Source organism: Corylus avellana, chromosome 5 (genome assembly GCF_965113065.1).
Source record: "Corylus avellana chromosome 5, dhCorAvel1.hap1.2, whole genome shotgun sequence".
Classification (NCBI taxonomy): Eukaryota; Viridiplantae; Streptophyta; class Magnoliopsida; order Fagales; family Betulaceae; genus Corylus; species Corylus avellana.
The window spans coordinates 6,587,555-6,613,554 of NC_142494.1; the positions used below are offsets into that span (position 1 = coordinate 6,587,555).

The 26,000-nt window shown below is 36.2% G+C and overlaps 1 protein-coding gene and 1 pseudogene across 1 annotated transcript; both read right to left on the reverse strand.

The window, feature by feature from the left end:
- Positions 1-9,789: 9,789 nt before the first annotated feature.
- On the reverse strand, positions 9,790-18,011 carry LOC132182702 (desmethylxanthohumol 6'-O-methyltransferase). Its single transcript, XM_088516565.1, is given in 3 exon segments — positions 9,790-10,247; positions 17,086-17,316; positions 17,318-18,011. Coding segments are annotated over 3 exon segments (1,062 nt in total). The 5' UTR covers positions 17,849-18,011; the 3' UTR covers positions 9,790-9,947.
- Positions 18,012-22,947: 4,936 nt separating this feature from the next.
- LOC148585308 (uncharacterized) lies at positions 22,948-24,096 on the reverse strand (annotated as a pseudogene).
- Between the last annotated feature and the right edge of the window lie 1,904 nt (positions 24,097-26,000).

Consider the following 26,000-nt stretch of genomic DNA (forward strand, 5'->3'; position numbering starts at 1 on the left):
AGGATTCACGGGCTGCATAGTTGGCGCCTGCGACAGAGAGATGCAGGGCAAAATTGTGTTGCTCTAACCTTGATTCATGGGACAGTAAGTGGCCATACAATTTCTTCAACAGAGAGAGGTTCCACGCGGGTAGTGGATGAGGTGACGAAGGGGTCGATACCATATAATGGAATGTAATTTTATTTGCTACCTTACCATAATACAAGTTAAGGTGTGCTATTTATAAAGAGATGATTACAAGGGTTTGAGTTTGTTATAAACTCAACTACATAAGGCTTATTAAAAATACAAAGTGATTATCAACACAAGATAACTATCTATCTTATCTATACATGAGAGTTTAAATACAAGAACACAAGACAACTATCTATCCTTATCAGGTTGTTTATCTTCATCTTCACGAGATATGTGAGTAGGTTTGAATAAGTCTTTAACACTATGTATTAGAATGTTGTTCTTTATGACGTCGTAACCTCATAGTCATGCCTATGATTTATTAGAGTTTTACGCTCTCTGATGTAAGGCTTTATGCTCTTGATCTTTTTTTAATGAATGAATATGAAAGATTCTCCATATATATATATATATATATACACATCTTCATCTTCATCCTTCCATTGGTATCAGAGCCAAAGGAAAGAAAAACATCTTGATACCATCTATAACGTTGTTTGGGCCGAAAGGATTACCTGAACATTTATTAACGATGTTGTTAATATTGAATATTTCTCTGTTGAAGATGATAATTCTTTCAATTTTGACAAATGGAATATCCCTAAACTTTCTACAAAGGAAGTTTACACCACTTCTTGGTTAAAATCCGCTTTTAATGCTGAATACTCTGTTAAAACTGTTGAACAAACATTTACTGTTTCCACCAATAATGAAAAATACCAGTTGTTTGATAAAAAATTTGTTAATGATTCTCTTACTAAAGGATTGAAGTTTTTACATATTGGATTTGTTCAAGTTGCTGTTAAGCCTTTGACTAGATTAGGCATTAATGCCTTTGTTTTATTATATCTTCGTAATGCTAGATTTGTTAATTTTTAGACTAGTATTTTTGGCATGATACAATCTTCTCTGTTTAATGGTCATATTCATTTTGATACATTCCCTAACTTAACTCTTGCATTGAATGACATTCATATCCTTAAAGCTTTAACTTTAAATGTACTAACCTCTGGCTATGATATGGAAGAAGGTAGCAGACTTCTTGCTATCATCTACTGTATTTATTACAAATTGTTGAAAACCAATCTAAATCCTCAAGCTGTTATCAAGAATTCTGGTAACTCTACTATGTTAATTCAAAGTTCTGCTTAGGATGCTAACATACGAACTCCTAAAATGATTCGATGGGAAAAAATTGATCTTCCCAACGATTGGCTTTTGGAGAATGTATCTAAGCCTGCCAGAGTAGTAAATGATACCAGTAATCTTGATTACATCCAGCAGTATTTAGATGGATCTGTAAAAATAAGTTTTTCAGATTTAAATCGTTCTAACAGAATTGAAAGACCATTGTTGATCAATGAAAGAAGAAATTCTTTCGCTGATCAAGACGTTGAAAAATTTGTTGCTCATCCTGATTTAAAATTAAAAGGTGTTTATGATGATTCTCAAGTTTCTTCTACTTTTTACACTACTAGGCAAACTCCTCCTTCCATTCAAGTTGATGATGAAGAAGGATCTCTTTCTCCTTCTGCCTCAGGTTTTAATACACCTCTTTCTCCTCCCCATCAATTATATGTTATTCATGCTCCTATAAAAAAATTATTTTCCCAAATTGACTGGCCTGCTTTACAAAAAACATTTTCCTAAAAAGAAAATCAACCATTACGACATGCTTACCATTCTAATTTTTCTGAAAAAGAAAGATCCATTATCAAAGTCCGTTGGATTGAAAAAATGATTAAAGAACAAAAGCATATTTTGTTTTTTGATTTTCTTCAAAACCATTACCCCAACAACAATGTTCTACATGTAGTTAACAAATTTTTTGTTAAGGAAAACAAAACCACTGTCAAAGCTTCTCATCCATCTCTTGAAATTTTATTAGTCCGTACTTACGGAACTGATACTACTGCTAAAGCCTCCTCTTTTAAAATTTCTGATCCTGCCCACATTTTTAAAGCCTTGCATTGAAGATAAAATCGATACTCCCATTTTCCCTGGATTGAAAGTAGAAAAACCAATAATTTCCCTACCTGAAGCAAGAAAAAATCTTAGGCTGAGAACCACTAACCAAAAAAATGTTGAAAAAATTGACAAAATGTTGTCAGAATTAAAAACTAGTCAAGCCACCACCTCTGGAAAAACTTGTGTTCTTCAAAAAATTGATGAAACTTCTGTTTCCAAAAATTCTGAATATTCTCAAAATCCTTTTGATTTCAACATTAAAATGAGTGAAGAAAATTTTGGAAGAAATGATTTGGAACAAAGACTCCAAAGAATTTTTGATAAAACCAAACCTGTCAATTTCACAAAAAATTGGTATTCAAAACCCACTCCTCCTGATTTACAGTTTGAAGAAAGATTTTTTTAATCTCAGTTTTCCGTTTCAACAGATAAAATTTATGAATGGAACATCGATGGCTTATCTAAACAAGAGTGTTAAATACAATGAATCACATGTCTATGGTTGCTAATGCCTATGTTACTAATCACAATTTAAACTAATAAAAAATTGTTGATCTATTTTATACTGGTTTCTTTGGAATTCTTCAGAATTGGTGGGACAAACACCTTATTGAAGAATCTCGAGAAACAATTAGGAAAGCTGTCAAGAAAAATGAAGATAGTTTGCAAATATTTGATGAACAACGTGGCACAGGTGAACCTGAAAGCGTTAACACATTAATTTATACCATCATTAAACATTTTATTGGAACACCATCCAACATTACTTCTTGTATCTTTGATTACCTGAATAATCTTCGTTGTCCCACTATTTCTGATTATAGATGGTATCAAGATATTTTTATTTCTCGGGTTATGCTTAGGTCTGATAGTCAAAAACCTTATTGGAAAGAAAAATTTATTGTTGGACTACTTTCATTATTTGCTCACAAAGTTAAGGATGAACTTATTAACTCTAACACTGGATTAATTGAATATGAAAACTTAACTTATGGTGATTTGTTTTCTACCGTTAAAAAACTTGGCATAAAAATGTGCATTGACCAAAAAATGATAAGGCAACAATTGAAGAATACTAGAAAAGCTAAATATGAAATGGGTAATTTCTGCGAATAATTTGGGTTACCTTTTATGGCTCCCTCTCGGAGAAATAGAAAGAAACCCAACAAAGTTTTCAAGAAAAGACCTGCTCTATATTACAATAGCTACAAGAAAAAAAAATTTAATAAACCCATTAAAATTTTTTCGCTAATAAACCCAAAAAGAATACCTCCAAATACAATAAATATTTTTCCAAAGGAAAATGTTTTAATTGCGAAAATCCGAACATTTTGCTGACAAGTGCCCAAAACCACCCAAAAAATTGCAAAAAAAGAAATTAATGCTTTGAAAATTGATGACAATGAAAAAGAAAATCTTTTTAGAATCCTACAATCAGTTAATTCTTCTGATTCATCTGACTGTGATTTTTTGACAACCTCAAGTGACTCTGATTACCATTCTGCTAGCGAATTTTCTGACAATGATTTCAAAATTGGTTGTAACGATTCTTGCTGTAAAAATGTCAAAACTTATAATGTTCTCACAAGAAGTGAAGAACAGGAAAATTTGCTAATCACTTTAATTTCAAAAATTGAAAATCCTAAACTAAAAGAATACTACCTTAAAAAACTCAAGAATATGATGATTAAAAATGCTAGTAAACCTAACAATGCTAAAATCTCTCGTGATGAAACTTTGGAACAATTTTCTAAACAAAAATCCAAAGAAATTACTATCTCAGATTTGTAGCATGAGATTAGTAATATCAAGAAAGAAATTGTTGATTTGAAAAATGACCTGTTCACTGTTAAAAGTGATAATAATGATTTAAAACAACAACTTTTAATCCTAAAAATTCAAGATTGTTTTCACGATAACAATTCTGATGATGATAAACAATCTGAGCATTCTGATGAAGCAGAATCTAGTAATAAAGTGATTTCCAATGAAGTCAAGATTATCAGTCTTATTAACAAGGTTGTTCCACCAAAATGATATTCTAAAGTTCATATCATCATTGCTCCTGATTATAAACTTGATGTTATTGTTTTGATTGATTTTGGTGCTGATTTGAATTGTATTCAAGAAGGATTAGTACCTAGTAAATATTTTAAAAAATCCACTGAAAAATTAAATTCTGCCAATGGAAGTCGTTTGCAAATCAAGTATGAATTAAATAGTATCCATGTTTGCCAAAACCAAATTTGTTTTGATACTCTTGCTGTCCTTGTTAAAAATATGTCTGAAAATGTTATTCTTGGCCTTCGCTTCATTGTCATGCCTTATCATTTCTCTGTTGATGAATCTGGTGTGTCAACCATCAAAATGGGTGTTGAAGTAAAATTTTATTTTGCTTCCAAATTTGAAATTGATATTAGTGATAAGTGCCAAATATTGCATATTTGGACTCCTTTATTTACATTAGTTAATCCTTTAGCTGTGTCGTTATTTAATATTTTGTGTTAGTTTTGTGTTTTTAGTATTTTGTAGGTCATTGAAGAAAAATTGCAGCTTTAAAGGGAAAAATGCAAAGTTTGGAAGAAAGAATACTTTGAGAAGACCTAGATTGTGTGGTTAAGTCTAACCAAATCCAAGAAAAGGTTAAATCAGATTAAAGTTCAGATTGGATAAGATTTCGGATCGGATTCAAATTCAGATTCTGCACACGTCTTAGTATTTTGACCATAACTCTCCGCTCAAATATCGGATTGAAGTGATTCAAATGGCATTGAAAATCTAGCTCAAAATACTACAATTTGTTGTGAAATAGGATTTTTGTAATTCGGACGGTTTCTATGCCAAAATTGCCCCACAATTAAAGGACACAAATCTGAACGAATCCTATTTCGATTTCAGACTTCTATTTTGACTGAGAGACAGACCTTCAAATTATCTAGGTTTACTTGGGCTTCTAGGACTTCCCTTAGCCTATAAATAGACTTCTTTGCATTCAAGAAAAGACACACAATCCCAGAGAGTAAAATTCTTTTGTTTAGTTTTTCTTTAGGGTTAGATTTTATTTTTATGTGGAGCTAAATTTCCAACTAAGGTTGGGGATGAAGTCTCACCGATGAAGAACAACATCACTTTTATGTAAGTTTGTATTATTCTGATTTTATTGGGTTTTATATTTCAATTGTTTTACTTCTAATCAATTGTATGGAGTGATTCTTGGATATCTCCTGTGATTCAAGGATACGTGTGATGATTTGAGATAACTTCATATGATTGATTGCTTGGCTTTTAACTCATAAAAATTGAATATCCCTTGTGATTTGTTCTAAGGATATATCTGGTGTTTCAATTGAATTTGGATTCCTTTTGTGATTTGGTCAATGAATGGATACATGAGATGGTTTTGATTAATTATTTGAAACATAGTAAAACATATCTATGATTTAATTTGTGAGAACTTCGGATTAATATTGATGAACATAAAGTATGTTGTTATGATTTGGTGAGTGTGAATTCCCAAACCTTAGTACCTTTATCCTTAGATTTACTTTTTTTTATTTAGTTTATGTTTATCCTTTAATTTTCAAAACTCAAAAATCAAAACCCTTTTGGAACTAGATTAGGATTCAATTAGTTTAGATATAAATTGCTCTTTCAAAAATATAATTCTTTGTGGGATCGACCTCGCACTTGCAATCCATTAAACTACAATTGATTCGTGCACTTGCGAGTTAAATAAATTTGCACAACAATTAGCCACTTGAACATTATCTCAGCTAAAACTAAACATTTGAACTTTTTGAAACAAGAAATTAAATACTAAAGAATTGTTGAACAACTTTCTGATAAATTACTGCAATCTAAGATTACAACTTTCAATACTCTGATCATTGATCTAGTTTGCTCTGAGCTCCTTACTGCTTCTTGGCATAGGAAAAAACACATTGTTTCTTTACCATATATTAAAGATTTTTCTGAAAATAAGATTCCAACGAAAGCTAGGCCCATTCAAATGAATGCAGAAACTTTAGATTTTTGCCAAAAAGAAATTGCCGATTTACTTGTCAAAGGTATCATTCGTAAGAGCAAGTCTCCTTGGTCTTATGCTGCCTTTTATGTTATGAAAAATGCTGAAGTCGAAAGGGGAACTCCTAGACTAGTAATTAATAACAAACCGCTTAATGATGAACTAGAATGGATTAGGTGCCCCATACCTAATAGAAAGGACTTAGTCAGTCGCATTAGGGAGGATCTAGTCTTTTCTAAGTTCGATATGAAGTCAGAATTTTGGCAAATCCAGATTGACGATAAGGATTGGTATAAGATTGCTTTTACCACTCCTTTTGGACATTATGAATGGAATGTCATGTCTTTCGGTCTGAAGAATGCCCCTAGTGAATTCCAAACATCATGAATGATAATTTCAATCCCTTCAATCATTTTACTATCGTTTACATTGATTATGTTATGATCTATTCAAAATCTATTGATGAACACTGGAAACATTTGAATTCGTTTCTAAACACAGTTAAACAAAATAGACTTGTTGTCTCTGCTAAAATGATCAAACTTTTCCAAACCAAAATTAGATTCCTTGGTTTTGACATTTCTGAAGGTCAGACAAGACCTATTGATAGAGCTATTCAATTCGCCAAAAAATTTCCTGAAGTTATCACTAATAAAACCCAACTCCAGAGATTTTTAGGTTCTTTAAATTATATTGCGGATTTCTACAAAGATTTGAGAAAACACTGCAAACCCTTGTTTGACCTTTTGCTAAGTCATCCTCCACCTTGGACTGACATTCACAATTCACTTGTTAGAGAAATTAAAACTCATGTCAAGACCTTACCGTACTTAGGTATTCCTTCCGATAATGCTTTCAAGATCGTTGAGGCTGATGGTTCTGAAATTGGCTTCGGAGGCATTTTGAAACAAGTTGTTTCTCCATGATCTCTTGAACAAATTGTTCGATTCCATTCTGGATCCTAGAATAATACGCAAGCTAATTACAGTACTATTAAAAAAGAAATTCTTTTTGTCGTTTTATGCATTACTAAATTTCAATCTAATCTATTAAATCAAAAATTTTCATTACGCTTTGATTGTAAATTTGCTAAATACATTTTGAAAAAGGATGTTGAAAACATTGCATCAAAACAAATTTTTGCCAGATGGCAAGCCGTTTTAAGCGTTTTTGATTTTGATATTGAATACATTAACGGTTCCAATAACTCTATTTCGGATTTTCTCACTCGTGAATTTTTGCAATGGTAGCATGGCAAGCAAAAAGGACAAGGAGAAGATTGACTCTAGGTCTTTGATCTTAAAACCAGAGATTGCCATTACTACTCCCATTACCAATGCATCTGTTGCTCTCACTAACCGTTTCTCGGCTTTTAGCCCCAGATCACCAGTCACTTACTTCAGTGCTCTCGTTTCAGATTATGACCCATTTTGTCATTTCTTCTAAAAAATCCACTATTCCTTTCATTAAATACGATAAAACTTCAGCCTATGTCATTCTTCCTCATTCCGAGCATTTATTTCATATTGAGATAAACCGATCTCACATTAAATCTTTTACCCAAATTGCTGCCTTTTACTTTCCTTCCCGGTTTCATTGTATCCCTGAGCATCCTCTAAAAACTCTTTCATACTACACTAATATCCTGCTCTAGACAAAGTCTGTCCATTTCAAACCCATTTACAGTAAAACTGAACCCAAAAAACTAATTTATCACAGTATCTATTTCAATAGAATCATTCTTGAAAAAGATTGGGGGGAACATCCCTTGCACCCAAGAAAATTGAACGATTTCCCCATTCCATTTTGCTATTATGATTATATTGATACTTGGTCCAAATTCATGCTCTACCAAAACCCCAAGTTTGACCACTCTTGGTTCATAAACTTTGATAAAGAATTTGGAGGCATCTTCCCTCTCTGGTTTTGCAATTGGTGGATAAAGTTTAGTCTTATTCCCGTTATCCTCCCACTAAAACTCGTTGAGGCTTTCAAATCATTTACGAATCTTTACAATACTGATGAACATGGGGCCAAATTTCACCACATTCTGCATTTTGCCAAGAAGTTCAAAATCCCTTGTATCATTAAATGGCAATATGTCATTCTCGATGACAAGCTAGAACGGCATTGGTATGTCAAATGGTGGGATAATTACCCACGGGTTGATAATATTGTTGACAATGTGAAAAATCTAGCCCAATTGCCAAAAATTCAAGCCCCTCCAATTCCCAACCAATTAATCATTAGCAATCCTGCCAAATTGATAACTCCTAGTACTTTCCTTTCCCCTCCCAAGGAGGCTGCTACTCCCGCTACTTCTTCCAGTTCTTCTAAGAAAAAAATCTTCTACGAAGAAAAAAGAGAAGAAGGACATTTTAAAAGCACTTCTGGAATCTCTCAATGATAATTCTAATGAAGATGAAGACGAAAATTCTAATGCATCTTCTGAAGCTACATTTAACCCCATGAGAGAATGGTATGGAAATTCTGGTTTCCCTAGTGATAGCCCCGATAACTATTACCTCGGAATTGAAGATTTATAAATCATTTGCCCTTCACAGTGGCACAGTTCATTTGTCCTTTACAGTGGCACCGTTCATTTGCTTTTCACAGTGGCACCGTTCAAACGTTACATTTACTGAAGACATTTGCCAAATCATCATGGCACAGTACTTGCTGACATTACAGTTTTTGCTACAGTCCCTACAGACACTGCAGTCTTCTACAGTTCCTACTAACATTACAGTTCTTTACTTTTACTATTGAATTTCCCGATGTAAATTTTATTTACCCATTGGATCTTGTCTATAAAAAGGCGAATCCCCCTCATTGTAAGGCAGAAGCTTTCAACCTAAACACTAAAATCCCTCTGCAATTATCCTGCTTTCTACTTGTAATCCTTTCTGCTCTTGTGTACTTTCACTACTTCTAGTCTACGTTTGAATCTGTAAGTACTCTTGTTAATCAAATCTTTTGATATCTTTCCATTATCAATTTGTTCCATTTTCTCTTTTATACACTCCAATCTAAAAATTCTTGCATCATGTATATTTTAATTGCAACTACCACTTACACGGATGGTTCTACTGCTTCATTTTCATTTTTTTTTTCAATTAATTATTTTCATACATCTTCATCTTCATTGGTATATATATAAAAGACGTATATGTAATGTGTAACACTTTTTTATGGAATATGATAATTTTCGCATAATTTCGAGGCTTATAATCTTATCTCGGCTCAACCCCACCATTTTAGCAAGGGACAAAAAATTTCAATAAAATAATTGAATGGTTCTTCCATAATCCCAATCCCAAGTTTGGATATTTGCTTTAATTAAGCATCAAGAATTTTTTTTAATAAATGAATATGAAAGATTCTCTTTATATATATATATATATGTAATGTGTAACACTTTTTTATAGAATATGATAATTTTCGCATCATTTCGAGGCTTATAAGCTTATCTCGTCTCAACCCCACCATTTTAGCTCGGGACAAAAAATTTCTATAAAATAATTGAATGGTTCTTCCATAATTCCAATCCCAAGTTTGGATTTGCTTTAATTAAGCATCAAGCATGTGCACTGCACGTTGCTATTTGCTAGTGGCATCAATCATATAAATTATAATCGCAAGTTGCACATATCACACATCTTCTCCTTTTCTATTTATTTTTCCCTATTCTTTTATTGGGTTTCTTCGTTTACAATAAAACCAGCATCAAGTCAACGGTGTGTGGTGCCAATGGCATCTTCACAACAATTGCATGTCACTCTCAGTTGGGATAGGCCTCAATAATGGATTGTATAGCTGGAATTTTGATGATTTTGTAGCGACCGAAGCCTGCTTCCTCCAGTAGTTTCTTCCATTCAAGCTCAGTCCTCTCCTTTCCACCGGCAGTGTATGCCATCATAGTCAAATCGAATACCATGCGAGTCTCATCAAACAAATCATTACCATCTTTCTCAACAACAATGTCAACAATAATAACCTTTCCACTCTTCTCTGGTATTGCTTTTCTGCAATTCTCCAAAATCTTTATACAATGTTCGTCACTCCAATTGTGTAGCACCCACTGCAACAACATTACAATGCCATGAATTTTGTTTTTATGAAGTGATCAATATATATTTGAGAAAAATACATTTTACCCTCTGAACTATCTACAATTTGCACTTTTATCCTCAATGTTTAAAAAGTGATACTTTACACTCCAAAATTTTCAAATTGTTGTAATTCGATTATTTTGACTTTTTTTTTCTCCAAAATGCCCCCATCCCAGGTTTTAAAAATAAAAAATAGAAATTAAGGGGTGGCCAGTCTGGGGTGGTCGGCCACCCCTTAATTTTATTTATTTATTTATTATTATTTTTAACTTGGGATGGAGGCATTTTGGAAAAATAGAAAAAAAAAAAAAAAAAAAAAAAAAGTCAGAATGGTCAAATTGCAACAATTTGAAAGTTTGGAGGCGTAAAGTGTCACTTTTTAAACTATTTTTAACTTGGAATGGAGGCATCTTGGAAAAATAGAGAAAAAAAAAAAGTCAGAATGATTAAATTGCAACAATTTGGAAGTTTAGAGGGGTAAAGTGTCACTTTTTAAACATTGGGGCTAAAAGTGCAAATATGTGGATAGTTCGAGGATAAAATGTATGGAATATATATATATATATATATGGTTGGCCTCATGACGGCCCCTCAGATACCAGTTTGCTGTCTAGCCTCTCATAATGGCTAGTTTTCTCAGGTTTTCCCAGACTGGCTCCATAAAAGGCCAGAATTGTTCAGATTCCTTTAACATTGACATGAAAAATGAAGATTTTGAACGGAAAACATTTTATGCTGAAACAATTGGAGCATGTATGTGAATATATATATATATATATTTTTTTTTTGAACAAGAAACCTTCTTGAATATCATATAGAAACAGAGTTTTAAAAACTCTTAAGAGACAAGAGCAAGTTGCTCTAAAGATACAATAGAAAAAATACAATTTGGGCTCTCCTCTAGCCATATCCTATCATGTACATTAAGAAGAGATTGCTTCGCCAATAAATGAGCAGCCATGTTAGCTTCTCTCTTCACGTGACTCGCCACCCAACTCCTCCGTGTGAATAAGACACTACGTATATCTTCAATAATCTGTCCATAGGAGCTCCAATCTTTGTTCATATTTCGTAGTGCTTGGATTACTAGAAGAGAATCACCTTCCAAAATAATGTCTGGCAGCCCCAACTCACAGCATAACTCAGCCGCCATTAACGCACCCATAGCCTCTGCCTGCACTGGTTCAGGATAGCCTACTGTTCTCTTTCTTTGAGCAGCAACTACAACACCCCTATGATCACGAACAACTAATCCACATCCCATATTTTTTGTACGTATATCTAATGCTATGTCCCAATTTATCTTATAATGGCCAAAAGGAGGAGATTTCCATTTTTCCGGGGACTGCATTTTCGAATGGACCATAGCTGATTTCATCTTTGTGTCTACAACAGACAACTGAGCCAGCAACTCCCCAGCTTCATGTACAACCAACTTCGGATGTTTAAAAATACCACCATAGACAACAGTGTTTCTCCTAGCCCATATCATTTTAGCTGTAATTGCAAAAGCATTCACCTCAGCTTTGCTGCATCTACTAATAATAGCATCCATAACCTCGAGGAACGAAGAGAAATTGCCTGTAGTTTTTTGGATTCTTCTTGCACAAACCCCCCATACATCCTCTGCTGATGGACACTCCCACAAAATGTGTAGAACTGTCTCCCTCTCCATTTTGCAAAACAGGCAGACATCCTCTTCTACTACATGCCTCTTCAAGAGATTGTCCTTAGTGGGGAGAATATTCGAACACGCCCTCCACATAAAGACCTTAACCGCATTAGGAACCTCTAAATTCCAAACAGCCCTCCATAGATGAGTATACCCCGACCTATTTGACCCTTCCCCCTTACGCCCAGCCTGCTTCTCCATCTCAAGATGATACGCGCTTCGAACTGAAAAAATTCCATTTTTTGAATGTCGCCAAATCAATGTATCCGGTCGGTGATACCTACTCATTGGGAGGTTACAAATCAAATTAGCTTCCTCATCTGAAAAAATAGACTGAATCAACTTTACATTCCAGCCCCCCATATCCCCATCCAAGAGTGCCTCCACCTTTGAGTCCCTTGACAATACAGAACAAGGCGATTGAACCACATAAGAGGTTGGACAAGGTAGCCATTTGTCACCCCAAATCCGAACTGTACTTCCATCACCAATACGCCACATTAGACCCTCCTCAAATAGATCTCTAGCTGTTAATAAACTCCTCCAAGCAAAAGAGGGCCTACTTCCCAACTTTGCTGAAAACAAATCCCCTTTCGAATAATATTTTGCCCGAAGTATCCGACCTGCCACACTCTCCGGATTCTGCATTAACCGCCACCACTGTTTTGCAAGAAGAGCTTTATTGAAGCAAATGAGATCCCGAAACCCCATTCCCCCTTCATCTTTAGGAACCCCCATTTTTACCCAACTCATCCAATGGATTTTCTTATCGTTTTCCTTATGTCCCCACCAAAACTTCTGCATAATAGAATTTAGCTCCCTACAAAGTTCTTTTGGCAAGAGAAAAATGCTCATGCTATACGTAGGAATTGCTTGAACTACCGCTTTAAGCAATATTTCCTTACCTGCTAGAGAAAGAGATTTGGTCTTCCAATCCGACACCCTTCGCCGAACTCGATCAACAATATTATGGAATTCATTTACACGGGACTTACCCACTAAAGCAGGTAAACCCAAATACGTGTCAAAACGTTGGGATTCAGGAATTCTAGACAACTCCAAAAACCACTTCCGATCCTCTGGACTTGTATTCCTACTAAAGAAAACCGAAGTTTTATCCTTGTTTAGTCTTTGCCCCGAAACACCCTCATAACCTGCCAATAGCTCCGACAGACACTGCCATTCACCCAGATTAACCTTACAAAAGAGTAAGCTGTCATCCGCAAAGAATAAATGAGTTAATCTCGGACCACCCACCGAAGTAGGAACCCCTCTGAGTAAACCTTGTCTTTCTGCCTGTTGAAGCTTGGAACTTAACACCTCTGCACAAAGCAAAAATAGGTAAGGGGAGAGGGGATCCCCTTGTCTGATTCCTCTGGATGGACGAATATCCCCCACTGGTTGGCCATTAGCAACAATTGAATAACGAACAGTAGTTATACACTTCATAATAAGCTCAATCCATCTCGAAGCAAATCCCAATTTACACATAACTTCTCTCAAAAATACCCATTCGACTCTATCATAAGCCTTACTCATATCAATTTTCACAGCCATAAAACCCTCCTTACCCCACATGCGAGCATGCATAGTATGTAGAGTTTCATATGCAGCTAGAATATTATCCGATATGAGACGACCCGGAATGAAAGCACTTTGGGTATTAGAGATAATGAAAGGAAGAATTTCCTTTAGCCGATTAGCCAATACCTTAGACAATATTTTATATAAAACATTGCAAAGGCTAATAGGGCGAAACTCCGCCACCCTAGTAGGCTGCCTAATTTTAGGAATTAAAACAATATGTGTATAATTGACCTCATCGGCAAAACTACCACCCTTTAAAAAATTCAGAATTGCATCACATACCTCCGGACCTACTATCCCCCATTGATCTTGATAGAAGCATGCTGGAAAGCCATCTGGACCCGGGGATTTCAAGGGAGCCATCTGCTGCAAAGCATCCCATACATCCTCTTTTGTGAATTCCCGAAGAAGTTGCTCGTTCATCACATTGGAGATTTTACAAGGCAAAGCTCCCAGACCATGTGCTAAGCCTGAGGGATTAGTGGATCTGAAAATATCCTTGAAGTATTTAATAAATGCTTCCTCCACTGCTGCAGGAGTATTATGGAATTGTCCCTCAACATCAAGAATATTAAGTATCTCATTATTTTTCCTCCTCATCTTCACACAAGAGTGGAAATACTTAGTATTCTTATCACCCATAGAAAGCCAATGTTCTTTGGCTCTTTGTCTCCACTTTAACTCTTCTTCCGCCATTAGAACATTCACTTCTCCTTGTAATTTTCTAATGTCCCCCAAATCCAGCAAACCTCCCTCTTCCTGCAAAGACTGAATAGCCTTAGTTTTTTGGGTGATTATTCCTTCTGTTGGGCATTTGTTTACCTCCTGCCACCGCATCAAAGCTTTTTTGCTCTTACCCATTTTCTGTTTGATTGCTTGCCACCCTACCATTCTAGGAATTTTCTCACGCCATATCTGATGCACCACCTGCTTTGAATTCTCATTCTTCCCCCATCCCACTTCATAACGAAACAGATTCTTATAGCGCCTAATCTTCCTTCCAACTTTCGTATAAAAAGTAAACACAATGGGAGCATGGTCCGAATTTCTTGATTCTAAAACATTCACCACACTGTTCGGATATTGCCCCTTCCACCCATGATTAGCACACACCCGGTCAAGCCTTTCTTTAATAAATTCAGCCCCATCTCTCATGTTACACCAAGTAAATTTAGGGCCTACAAAGCCTAAATCCTGCAATTGGCAAAAATCCAATGTGTTGCGAAACTCCTCCATTTGCCTCCTAGACTTTGCAATAGCTCCAAACTTCTCATCCACCTCTAATATTTCATTAAAATCTCCTATACATAACCAAGCAATAGGAGAAAAGGATACTAGATGACGGAGTAGACTCCAAGCTTCATTCCGCCTCCACACCTCCGGATGACCATAAAAACCCGTAAACTTCCATGGCTGTCCCGACAATTCTGTTTTGACCACTGCATTAATGTGGCGCCGACTATAATTTTGGATGTCTACCTGAATTTCATCGCTCCACATCAACGCCAATCCACCGCTTGTTCCCACACTATCAACTACGAAAATATTTGAAAGCCCAACACGTACTTTGATGGCTTCCAACCGATGGCTGCGCAGTTTGGTTTCCATCAAGAAAACCAATTTAGGCCGCTTCTCCTTCACCAACCGGCAAAGGTCCCGAACCGTTCGGAGGTTCCCAAGCCCCCGACAGTTCCAACTAAGAACATTCATTGTAGCTGGCGAGGCTGAACAACAGCCTTCGCCAAAACCTCAGTGCTATCAGTATTCTCCTTCCTCTTTTTTCCCTTAAGCATTGTTTCCCCCCCACCATCTTTCTCCTTTCTTTTAGCCCCCATAATAATATTTTGAGGATTATTAGCGGTACTTTCGACAATATTACGGGCTTTCCTTTTCCATAGTTTCATATTATGACCATCTACAGAGCCCCCCGTCATTCCCCTTATATTCACCCCAGATTGCTGCTCCACGAGTGGCACCCCACAAGCCGACATCACCTCTTCAGAGACTTGGCCTACCCCTTCTGTCTCAACACCTACCGCCATTCGTGTCATTTCATGAGCCAAGGGTGCCAACTCCTCATGTTCTCCTCCCCCCTCTTTGTACTTTGCCACGTTAAGATTAGTAACCCCACCTTTTTGCATGTAAATGCCACCTTGCACTAAACTGCCACCTTGCAAGAATGTATCCCCATGCAAAATACTGCAATCTACACTCCCCTCATCTCGTAATTCCATTAATTGTGAACTCCTTCCAATGTCATTAATGACATTTGAATCCCCCCTTATAATATCTTTTCCCTTCCATATTTGACCCTTTTGAAATCCATCACCCATATCCCCACCTACTTTAACCAACTCAGCATTTGAATTTTGAATTACATTATCCTCCCCTCCTAATTCGTGCAATAACAGATTTTCACCCGTATCCTCCGCCATTTTACTCCCCCCATTATATTTAAAACCAGATTCTTCGCTCCCATCATCTGCTTGACATCTGGTGGAGGATTTTGAATTCCCACCATATCTGGAACTGCTCTTCCCAAAATTACGTCTAGATCCTTGACCCCCTGCTGCCGCTCCCCGGTCTGAGAAGGAAGACTCACCATTGTTCCCCTGACTTGGATATCCCTGCCGTTTTGGAAGACCAGCCCTCATCCATGTGCCCCATTCTTTCTCTTCCGCACCCTTACTCATCTTGCGATACGTTACTATAGGACAACCTTTCTTACCATGGATCACACGACCACAATGGAAGCAAAACATAGGCATTTTTTCATATTGAAAACTCACCCAGTGGGATTTCCCTCCTACAAACAGATCACGCCCCCGTTCCAATGGCTTGGATAAATCAATTGATACCCTAATACGAAGACACCGCCCCCAACCTGCACCATCCCCTGCCACATCCACATCCTCCAGAACCCCCAAAGATTCACCAATTTTTGATCCAATACCTCTTGTCATACAAAGTAATGGCATATCATGCACTTGTATCCAAAACGGTGAACTCAAGAAAACCATCTGAGATGGCGGACACTGCCCGTCGAAATCATTCAACACCAACATCTGTCGGTCAAATGACCAAGGCCTTCCTGCCATTACCCTCCGCTTATCTTCTTCCTCATCAAATTCAAAAAGCCACAAATTATCCTGCAACTCCTTAAATACCACGATACCCACCACTCGCCATACCCTGGACAACACTGATTTGAAAGCTTCTTTGTTCACTGATTTTTCCGCCCATAATTTTCCTACCAGACATCGTATTCCAACCTCACGTACCTCAGCAATCTCCCCTTCAGTAACTGTAATTTTCTCCTTTTCACCCTCTGTCAACGAGATCTTACTGCACAACCTTTCTATTTCAGCCGCCATTCCTTTCACCACCCTAACCTCCTACCCTTCACGACCACCGTGCAAGAAGGAGTTTTAAAGCCCTCACCCCTACTTATTCTCAGAGAGAAAAACTAGAGAGTCCTATATATGTGAATATATTTTGTCTTACTTTTAAGCAACAAAAACTGAATATATAGATTGCTAAACACATACCTTTATGAGAATTGCATCTGCATTAGGAATGGACTCAAACATGTCACCTCCAAAATGGGAGACCCCTTCGTGCATGGGTGCTGTGGCCACAACATGTGGCAGATCGAAATTAATACCTCTCATGTGTTTATGTGCTTTAACAATCTCAGCTATCGTCCCTCCCGTCCCACCTGCTACATCCACCAATGATCCCACGCAACCAAACCCATCTTTGTATTCCGCCAGGATCACCCTCAATCACAATCTTGGTTGTACACGCCATGCCATCATTGAAGATATTGTTGAACTCAGGATTTTTTGATGTAAAGTCCCAAATTTCACAGCCATGGGCCTTGTTGAACGCAGTGCCCCCTTCTTTGACGCATTGGCTGAGCCAATGCAACGGTGCCAAAAGCCATGGATGGTTCCTCAATAAAACCATTGGCGCTAGGCTGAGCTCAGCATCATGCAGAAGCAATCTTGACGCTTGGTTCAACCCGTAGAGTGTCTCCTCACCACTGTCCACCGGCTGATGTTGTTCGGTGAAGATGTTTTTGCAGACAAGTAATCTCATGATACGTGCGAGGTAGGGGATATTAGGAGATGTGGAATCAATCCCAGAGGCTATTTGGCGCAATGTAATGGGGCCACCATGACAGTGTATAATATCAGCAATGCGGAGCTCCACCGCACATTTCAATGCCATAGAATCCACCGAGCCGATCATTTGTTGCCAGATTTGGGCTTGGCCTTGTACCAATGCCAGAGTTTCTTTTGTTTCCATCTTCTCTCTCACTCAATCAAACACACATGCAGAAAAGAAATGAAGGTAGTAAGGTTAAATGTTGCTGCCTGTATATATATAAAGACTACTATCACTAAAACGGTTCGTTTTATATTTTGGACACAAGGAAAAGCCTTCCCCAAGCTTGGGAACAAACGTTGCATACGAGTGCAGTGACAAGCTTTGTGAAAACACCTTGTTGTTTTATTATTGAGCCATTTAGTCATCAAGAGGGTGAGAGGCATCAACTTTAGCAGAAAATAGAGAGAAAGAAAAAACAGCTTAAGTTGCTGAGAGAGAGAGAGAGACTTGTGTTGCTGTAGAGAAAAAGAGATACACCATTTTTTTTTCATTTCGATCTCACTTTTGGAGTGCTAAAATGCTTAGAGAATTTTAGAGAATATTTTTTTCTTTTGTATCTAATTCTCCTTTGAGTGAGATTGGGGTGTATTAATGCTTTTGGGTTTGAGTGGTTTTGTTTGTACTACTCTTTGTACTCCACTTTTTGTTAGTGAATTTCTCCTGAATCGTCTCTACCAGTGGATGTAGGTTTGTTAAGCCGAACCACATAAATCTTGGTGTCTTGTGTGGTTGTGTTATTTTTCTATTTTGCACTTTTCTATTTCTATGGTGATCTTGAAATTTGCATTTGTCACAACAACCTGCACATGAGAGAGGGTGTTGAGGAATAATCCCACGTTGCTTAGGACAAGACTTTGGGCATATTCGTAAAGAATGGACAACTCTCTCTCATAAAACTAATTTTATGAGATGAGTTAGACTTACAAATTTTTTTACTTCAATCATTAGCGACTAGTGAGCAAGGAAAAGAAATAGAAAACTAAAAATACCTGTGAACACGCAAGAATCAATTTTCTTCTTTGCACGGTGGTTTTAAACCTGTCTTGGCTGTGTTCCACTCAAAAAAGAACTTCAAACTAGTCTAGACAATAAAAACAGTCAAACAGATAATAATATGGAGAGAGAGAAAGGAAGAAAAGTACTTCAAACTAGTCTCTAATTAAACTATAGAAACACATAATAATATGAAGAGAGAGAAGGAATTAAAGAGAGAAAATAGACAAAAATTAGGGTGGTTCAGCCTATAGCCTACATCTACACAGTAAAACCTTATAGGCTACATTTTCCCTGATTGATTTGGTTTTAATAAAAAGCTCTATTTTATAGAGCATTACATATGATTTGAAATATTTCAAATGCAAACATGTCGCTTAAATTATAATTAACAAATATCATCTAAATCCTTAATTTAATTAAGGAATACAAATCAACATTTATCGCAAATGAAATATATCCTTCAACATAAACCGCCTCTTCAGTCATGTAGTTGATGCTGCGTTTAGTTACTTTCTAGAGCTAAACACTTCAGGTGATTTTATTGATATTTTTAGAAAATGCTCGGCGTAGTGTGGAGACCACTACGCGCGTGCTGAAATGAGTTTTTCAAATTGAGATCATATGTGCGATTCGAACGAAGACACGTGTCAAAGAAAGTTGGTTCGAATGAAGACACGTGTCAATGAAAAATTGGCATTGAAACTTGGATTTCTTGGCGATTTAGGAAATCTCATTCGAATGGGAATGCTGCTCATTCAAATGAGCCGAAGTGGAAGACAACACGTTATACCAAATGTCAAAAATGCCACGTGTCAAAATTACTTACTCTTTGCATAATGCTATTAATGGTGTTATGATATAGGCCCATGTGTTTTTCGGAGTATTGATAGAGTAAGTTTTGGTCTTTAGAAAGAAAGGTTTTTATTTTTGCATAAAGTTTGAGACTTTAGTAATTAAGTTAGTAAAAAGCAAGCCTATTTAGGTGACCGGTGCACCCATATTTGAGTGATGATCACAATTGACGATATCAATATCACTAGTAATGTGGGTTAGACTGGGTCGGGTTACCAGTTGGTAATAGTATGCGTGCTTCATCGGAACACATGTCATACTACATGTCTCACTAGACAGCGCAAACCCTATCGATAAGGGGTTAACGACTTATATAGAGCATATGGAGTAAAGTAAAGGATTATAAGAATAATGTACATTAATACTTATCAAAATAATATGTGAATTGTGCATTAGAATTGTCCTTAGAATTATGCATTTCAAATTAAAAATAAAAATAAAAAATAAAAAATAAAAATTCAATACTAGCATATTCACAAAGGCAATACTTATCTATTTTGCAAAACCTATGACATTTTCAATTGCGAAAGTCACTTGTTATTTTCTTGAGATAAGACTCATTGGATGACAAGTTCCTTGATAACTTATTTACTAAGTCATGGACTTAAAGAGTTACTTTTCTACCTGTAAAACATCTCAGTATTTTGTAGTTTAGTAAATTATCAAGGATGCTGATTGAAAATGCACTACAGGAAATTTGCTCTTTAGCGACGACCCTGAGTAGTCGCTAAAGGCCCACATGTCGTCGCTGATGGTCATCAGCGACGACTATGGTCGTTGCTCCCAGTCGCTGCAAGTAATCTGTCGTTAAAGAGTAAACAGCGACGACATTCAATGTCGTCGCTAATGATCATTAACCGCGATGACATTTGTCGTCGCTAATACCTATCAAAGTTTATCGCTGAAAATGCTTGTAAAAGTCAATGTCGTCGCTGATGACTCACACATCAGCGACGACAAATGTCGTCGCTGATGATGCACACATCAGCGACGACAAATGTCGTTGCTGATGATGCACATATTAGCAACAACATTTAGCACACATCAGCGACGACATTTGTCGTCGCTAATGACCCTACACATCAGCATTTCTAATGATCGTCGTCGTCAACATCAAATGCTTTTCTTTTTGGCCGATTAATGTTTTAAATTGGTTGGTATAAATGATCTAAACATAACAATATGTTAAAGCTTACAAAAGAACTCTTTCTAATTAAATATGTTAAAAGGTCTGAAACAGAGTTAATTATAAGTGAAGAAGTCTCAAAAATGGCCCGAGAAAACTACATAATTGTCAAGTTTTTAAGTAAGTGTCAAAGAGGGCATACATCAACAACAATGTTCCTTGAGAAATTAAACTTCATATGTAGCTAAGCAGCAAAAAAAGGATTACAAAGAAGGCTTTCCAAATGTAAGAACTGATAACTTGTACAACTCATCAATACTATATGTAACTGCACGGAGAAGAAGAGCATATATTAGACAAGAAAACTCACACACAAAAAATGCACATACAAATACAACAATATCCCAAATCAAAGGATTTTTATTCTTATCAAATACAAATACAACAATAGCCTAATATGATTGAATTGAGCAGCAGAATTTGTGACAACATGTACAGTAAAGAACTTATCAACCAGGCGCGCAGTTACAATAAATCCAAAATCACCCTACTTGAACCATAAACTTATACGTGGTTCAAGTAGAATATATAAGTAAATTATTCTTTAAAGGAATAGGATATACATTTATTCCATGAGCAAAATCCTGAACATAGAAAACAAAAATTAGGATAATCAAATATACAGAAATATGCTGGGTTAATGGTTTGTCGTCTCTTCACAAATTTTCATCGTTTTCACTTTTGTGGCCAAACAATACAATTTTCTTTTTTTTTAAAAAAAAAGGTAGAAATGAAACCAAGCACTGCACAAATACATTTATTTGGTTTGATTTTACAACAGGAGTGGCTGGAATCTGCTACCCACACAAAGAAAAAGTGAAAACGATGAAAATTTGAAAAAGCATAGAGGTACCCAGATTTTTTATAAAAAAAAAAAAAAAACAATAAAAAGAGAATAAGCATGAGGTAAAATGGTTGTCTCCATACATTGTATCCCTGTACCTCAGCTTCCTTCGATCTGTACGCCCATATTTGGCCGTATGAGCTCGTGTGCCCGGGTACAGAATTAAAAATCTACACCCCCTTTGTTTCTCTTCCTTTCTATTTTACCAACCAACGAACACATTAATCCCCTCTTTTACATTCTCCCTATTCCTCCCTGCATAATTTCTCTCTTACCAAAAGCAATCTAATATTAATGTACAAATCATTGATTACATCAGCTTTGAGGTGGAATCAATATCCCCTCAGCCTGGGAAATTCGGCACAAGTAAGCCATGCACCTGCCCTCTCTATTTCGCAATTTGGGTAGAGAATTTTAGAAGACCCTGATCCTTTGGGGGTTGCAAACGTGCAATCTTTGGAAAATTATTGGGTGAAAAGTTTAATGACTCAAATAGTTTGAAAATCAAAATTGCATTTACCACCAAGAAAGATTAATGACATACACCCTAGTTCATTGTTGTCATTGTTTGACAAACATCTTTCAATAGGTTAATTGCAATACCCTTTTCATAGAAGACTGTTCAAGCAACCAAAAAGCTCTACAATAAGGTGGCACAATAAGTATGAGAGATAATTAGCACTTCATATTTCTAGGGCCTCATAATTGTATCTATTATAATTCCAACTCAAGTTGTGTATGATTTTCTTCTTTTGCATCAATAGGCGCAAAGAGAGTTCTCTTTCCACGGGGTAGAGTTGGACCCCTCACCTATTTCCATTCCATTGTAACAATTGCACTGGTTGAAAATCCCTTGAAATTTGGTTGTCCGATTTCAGTGAAATTAAGACAGCACAAGAGAGAGGTTGCAGAGCCCACCTGCCCCACAACCTAAGCTGCCTCAAGCAGGTGAGCCAGCCTCCCTCTCTTAGTTGCCTGAATTTCTTTGAAATCCAAGCAGCCTAATTTTTAGAGAATCCCAATAAGATTGCACTAATATTTAAGATGCCAAAAGTGAGAAAGTGTCATAGTAAAAATTTGATATTAGGCATACCTATAATACCACGTAAATAACCAAAAATTTGATATTACATTTGAATAAAGTTTTGAATTCATATCCAAGAGTGGTGAATGTCTTCTTCAAAGTTAATCACATCGAAGTCCTCCGCACACAACAGAGCATGTTCAAGATAATTCAACTGATACTAGCAACAATTAAAGAAAACCCACGTACAATTCAATCAATTCAAGTATATCACAGTCAATGAGTAAGGACATCATCAAATGGTTGCAGATACACATCCGGAAATCTGCAAATGGTTACAGATACACATCAATTTCATTTCCAGGTGCCTTAGGTCCAGGGATAAGTAAGGACATCATCAAATACGAATCTTTTGTACACCTCCACGGAGGTAAATTATACGGCATAATTATTACTGGCCACATGCTGTATGATGTACTCATATTACTAAATGGGTTAAAATCATCGCTTGATAAACCAAGTCGCACGTTGCGGGAATCATTAGCAAATTGAACATGCTCTTTATCAAACTCTTTCCACAATATTGAATCTGCTGGATGTCTTAGATTTCCATCATCTTGACGCCCATCTTTGTGCCACCTCATATCTTTGGCAATATCTTTCGACAAAAACAACCGTTGCAACCTCGGTTTTATTGGAAAATATCGTAAGAACTTATGAGGAATTTTCTTACCTGTACCTTTGACATTTGCCCATCTTGACGTATTGCAGGTTGGACATTTTTCTTTATCTGCATGTTCCTTTCGAAAAAGCACACAAGAATTCTTGCATGCATGTATCTTCTCATAACTTAAACCCAAGCCTCGCTTCAATCGTTTTGCTTCATAATACGATCTTGGTAATGTCTCCCCATCTGGGAGGGCCCTCTTTATCAAATCAATTACCATATCAAACGCCTTGTTACTCATATTGCAAAAATTCTTTATATGAAGTAAATTCGTAGTGAATGCAAGTGTTGAAAATTTCTTACAGCCTGAATAAAGTTCACGTCAAGCATCTTCCAACAGTTGGTCAAAATTTTTCGATTCATAACCATTGGTTGTTGGACCTGGAGTAGTAGATGATTCACCTGTATTACCATCCGGAAATCTACCCATACGGATATCATTTAACATTTCTTCAACATCATCGATATCCTCCGCACTTGCATTCTCATCATCATGATCGACATGCAAATTTGTACGAAATGGGTCTTCTTCCCCATGAAATACCCACCGGGTGTAATTCAAATCAATTCCATTAATAAACAAATCATCCTACATCTCGTCTATAGGCTTATAATAACGATTCGCACACTTGCGACATGGACACCTGATCCTATTAAGCTCATCCACGTGACCACGTGCCATACTAACAAATTGTTCAACACCTTTTGAATACTTCTCACCAAATCTATGAGTTTCCTGCATGCAAGTCTTATCCATATCGATGTTTGTTCAAATATAGTCTTCGTAGCAGTTTATAAAGCAAGCTACAATGGGACTGAGCGAACAAAGATTAAATTAGTATTAGTTTTTAATAAAGCTATGTTTCAAATTCTACCGTTTCATTGAAAACCTAAGCCTTTACTAACATGAGTTATCCAATTGTCTTAACACATATCACTTAAAACCTAATAAATCATAGATAACATAAAAGTAGTGGGTTTCAAACACACGGTCTCAAACATAACTTAAAAGTATCACTACACAAATAGTTATGTTTTTAAATGGTAAATTACAAACAAAAATTTCAAATATACTTACAAGATTGGAGAAAATTTATGCATTGTAAACCAATGGATGATATCAACAAGCCTTAATCTTTATATTCTTGATTAAATATTGTCAACAAAATATTGTCTATAGAGAAATATTGCTTGAATCTGGCTATAGAGAAATATTATCAACAAAATGGTCAAGTTTCCCATATGGAGCAGCAACTTTTATTAGACTAACTAAAGCCAAGTGTGGAATTTATTTATTTATTTTTCTTTTTCTGAGAATCTTTTACTCCAACATGCCTCTTCAATTCAATATAATCATCCCACTTGTTTCTTCTAAAGCCATATTTTTAGCTTCTTGGCCCTATGCTTGTGACAATGGAGCTACTGTTGACAATAGCTTTCTTTTGTTTAAGCTTTTTGCTCCTCAGTTGGGTGGTTTCACTAGATTTCTAGTCCACAAGCGCGCGCGCGCGCGCACACACATATATATATATATATATATATATATATATATATATATATATTTGGCACACAAATTTATTGTCCTTGGACAGGTAGGGTGGCCCATGAATCAAATCTGAAGAGCCAAAATGGGTGGCTTAAATTGAACAATCTGGAAAAGCAAACAAAAAGTGGTGTTTTAAAAAATAGTATCAATCATAATCATACAAAAAGAGGGTTCCACAATTCCAACATATTATATTTCTCCTACACATTGTGTCTCATCTGCGATTCTGCAAAAGGCTTGATTAAAAATTCATTAAAGGTCAACAGTTTAGCTTATTCAAGTGTATACCCAAAAAAGCACCGATTTTCATCAGGAAAAAAAAAAATGGAGAAGAGCAATGATTTTGGGTGGCTTAAATTTAACAATCTCGACAAGCAAACAAAAAGTGGGGTTTCATAGATAGTATCAATCATTATCATACAAAAAGAGGGTTCCACAATTCCAACATATTATATTTCTCCTACACATTTTGTCTCATCTGCGATTCTGCAAAAGGCTCGATTAAAAATTCATTAAAGGTCAATAGTTTAGCTTATTCAAGTGTATACCCAAAAAAGCACCGACTTTCATCATAAAAACAGAGAAGAGCAATGATAATAGAAGCAAAAATCATAAAAATCGTAATTATGAAATTACAAGCAAGGAGATTTCGGTGATATTACAAAAATCATAAAAATGGAGAAGTTTTGTACCAAGAAGGCGAAAGCTGAAGAAACCCTAAGCAAAAACCCAGGGGGTATTCTGCCGTGGAGGGAGGCGGAAGCTGCTCTGTGTCACACTAGTAGAGAATGTGAAAGGGGTTCGATCTTTTAGGGCTTCTTATCACGTTGCTCTATTATCATTATTCATCAACCGTTCAAAATGGTATCAAAGAAATTTTGGGTAAAAATGGCTGCCAAAGTCTCTCCCGCGCCCTTCTGAAAATAATAATCGCGGCACAAATTTCATTAAAATTAATTAGCGACAACAGTGGTCGTCGCTAATAAGGATTTTATTTCATTTCGCAAACTAATTAGCAACGACATGTGTCATCGCTAATAAGAAAATGAATTAGCGACGACTATGTCGTCGCTAATTTGGATTTCAATTTTTTCTTTCGTTATTTAGCGATGACA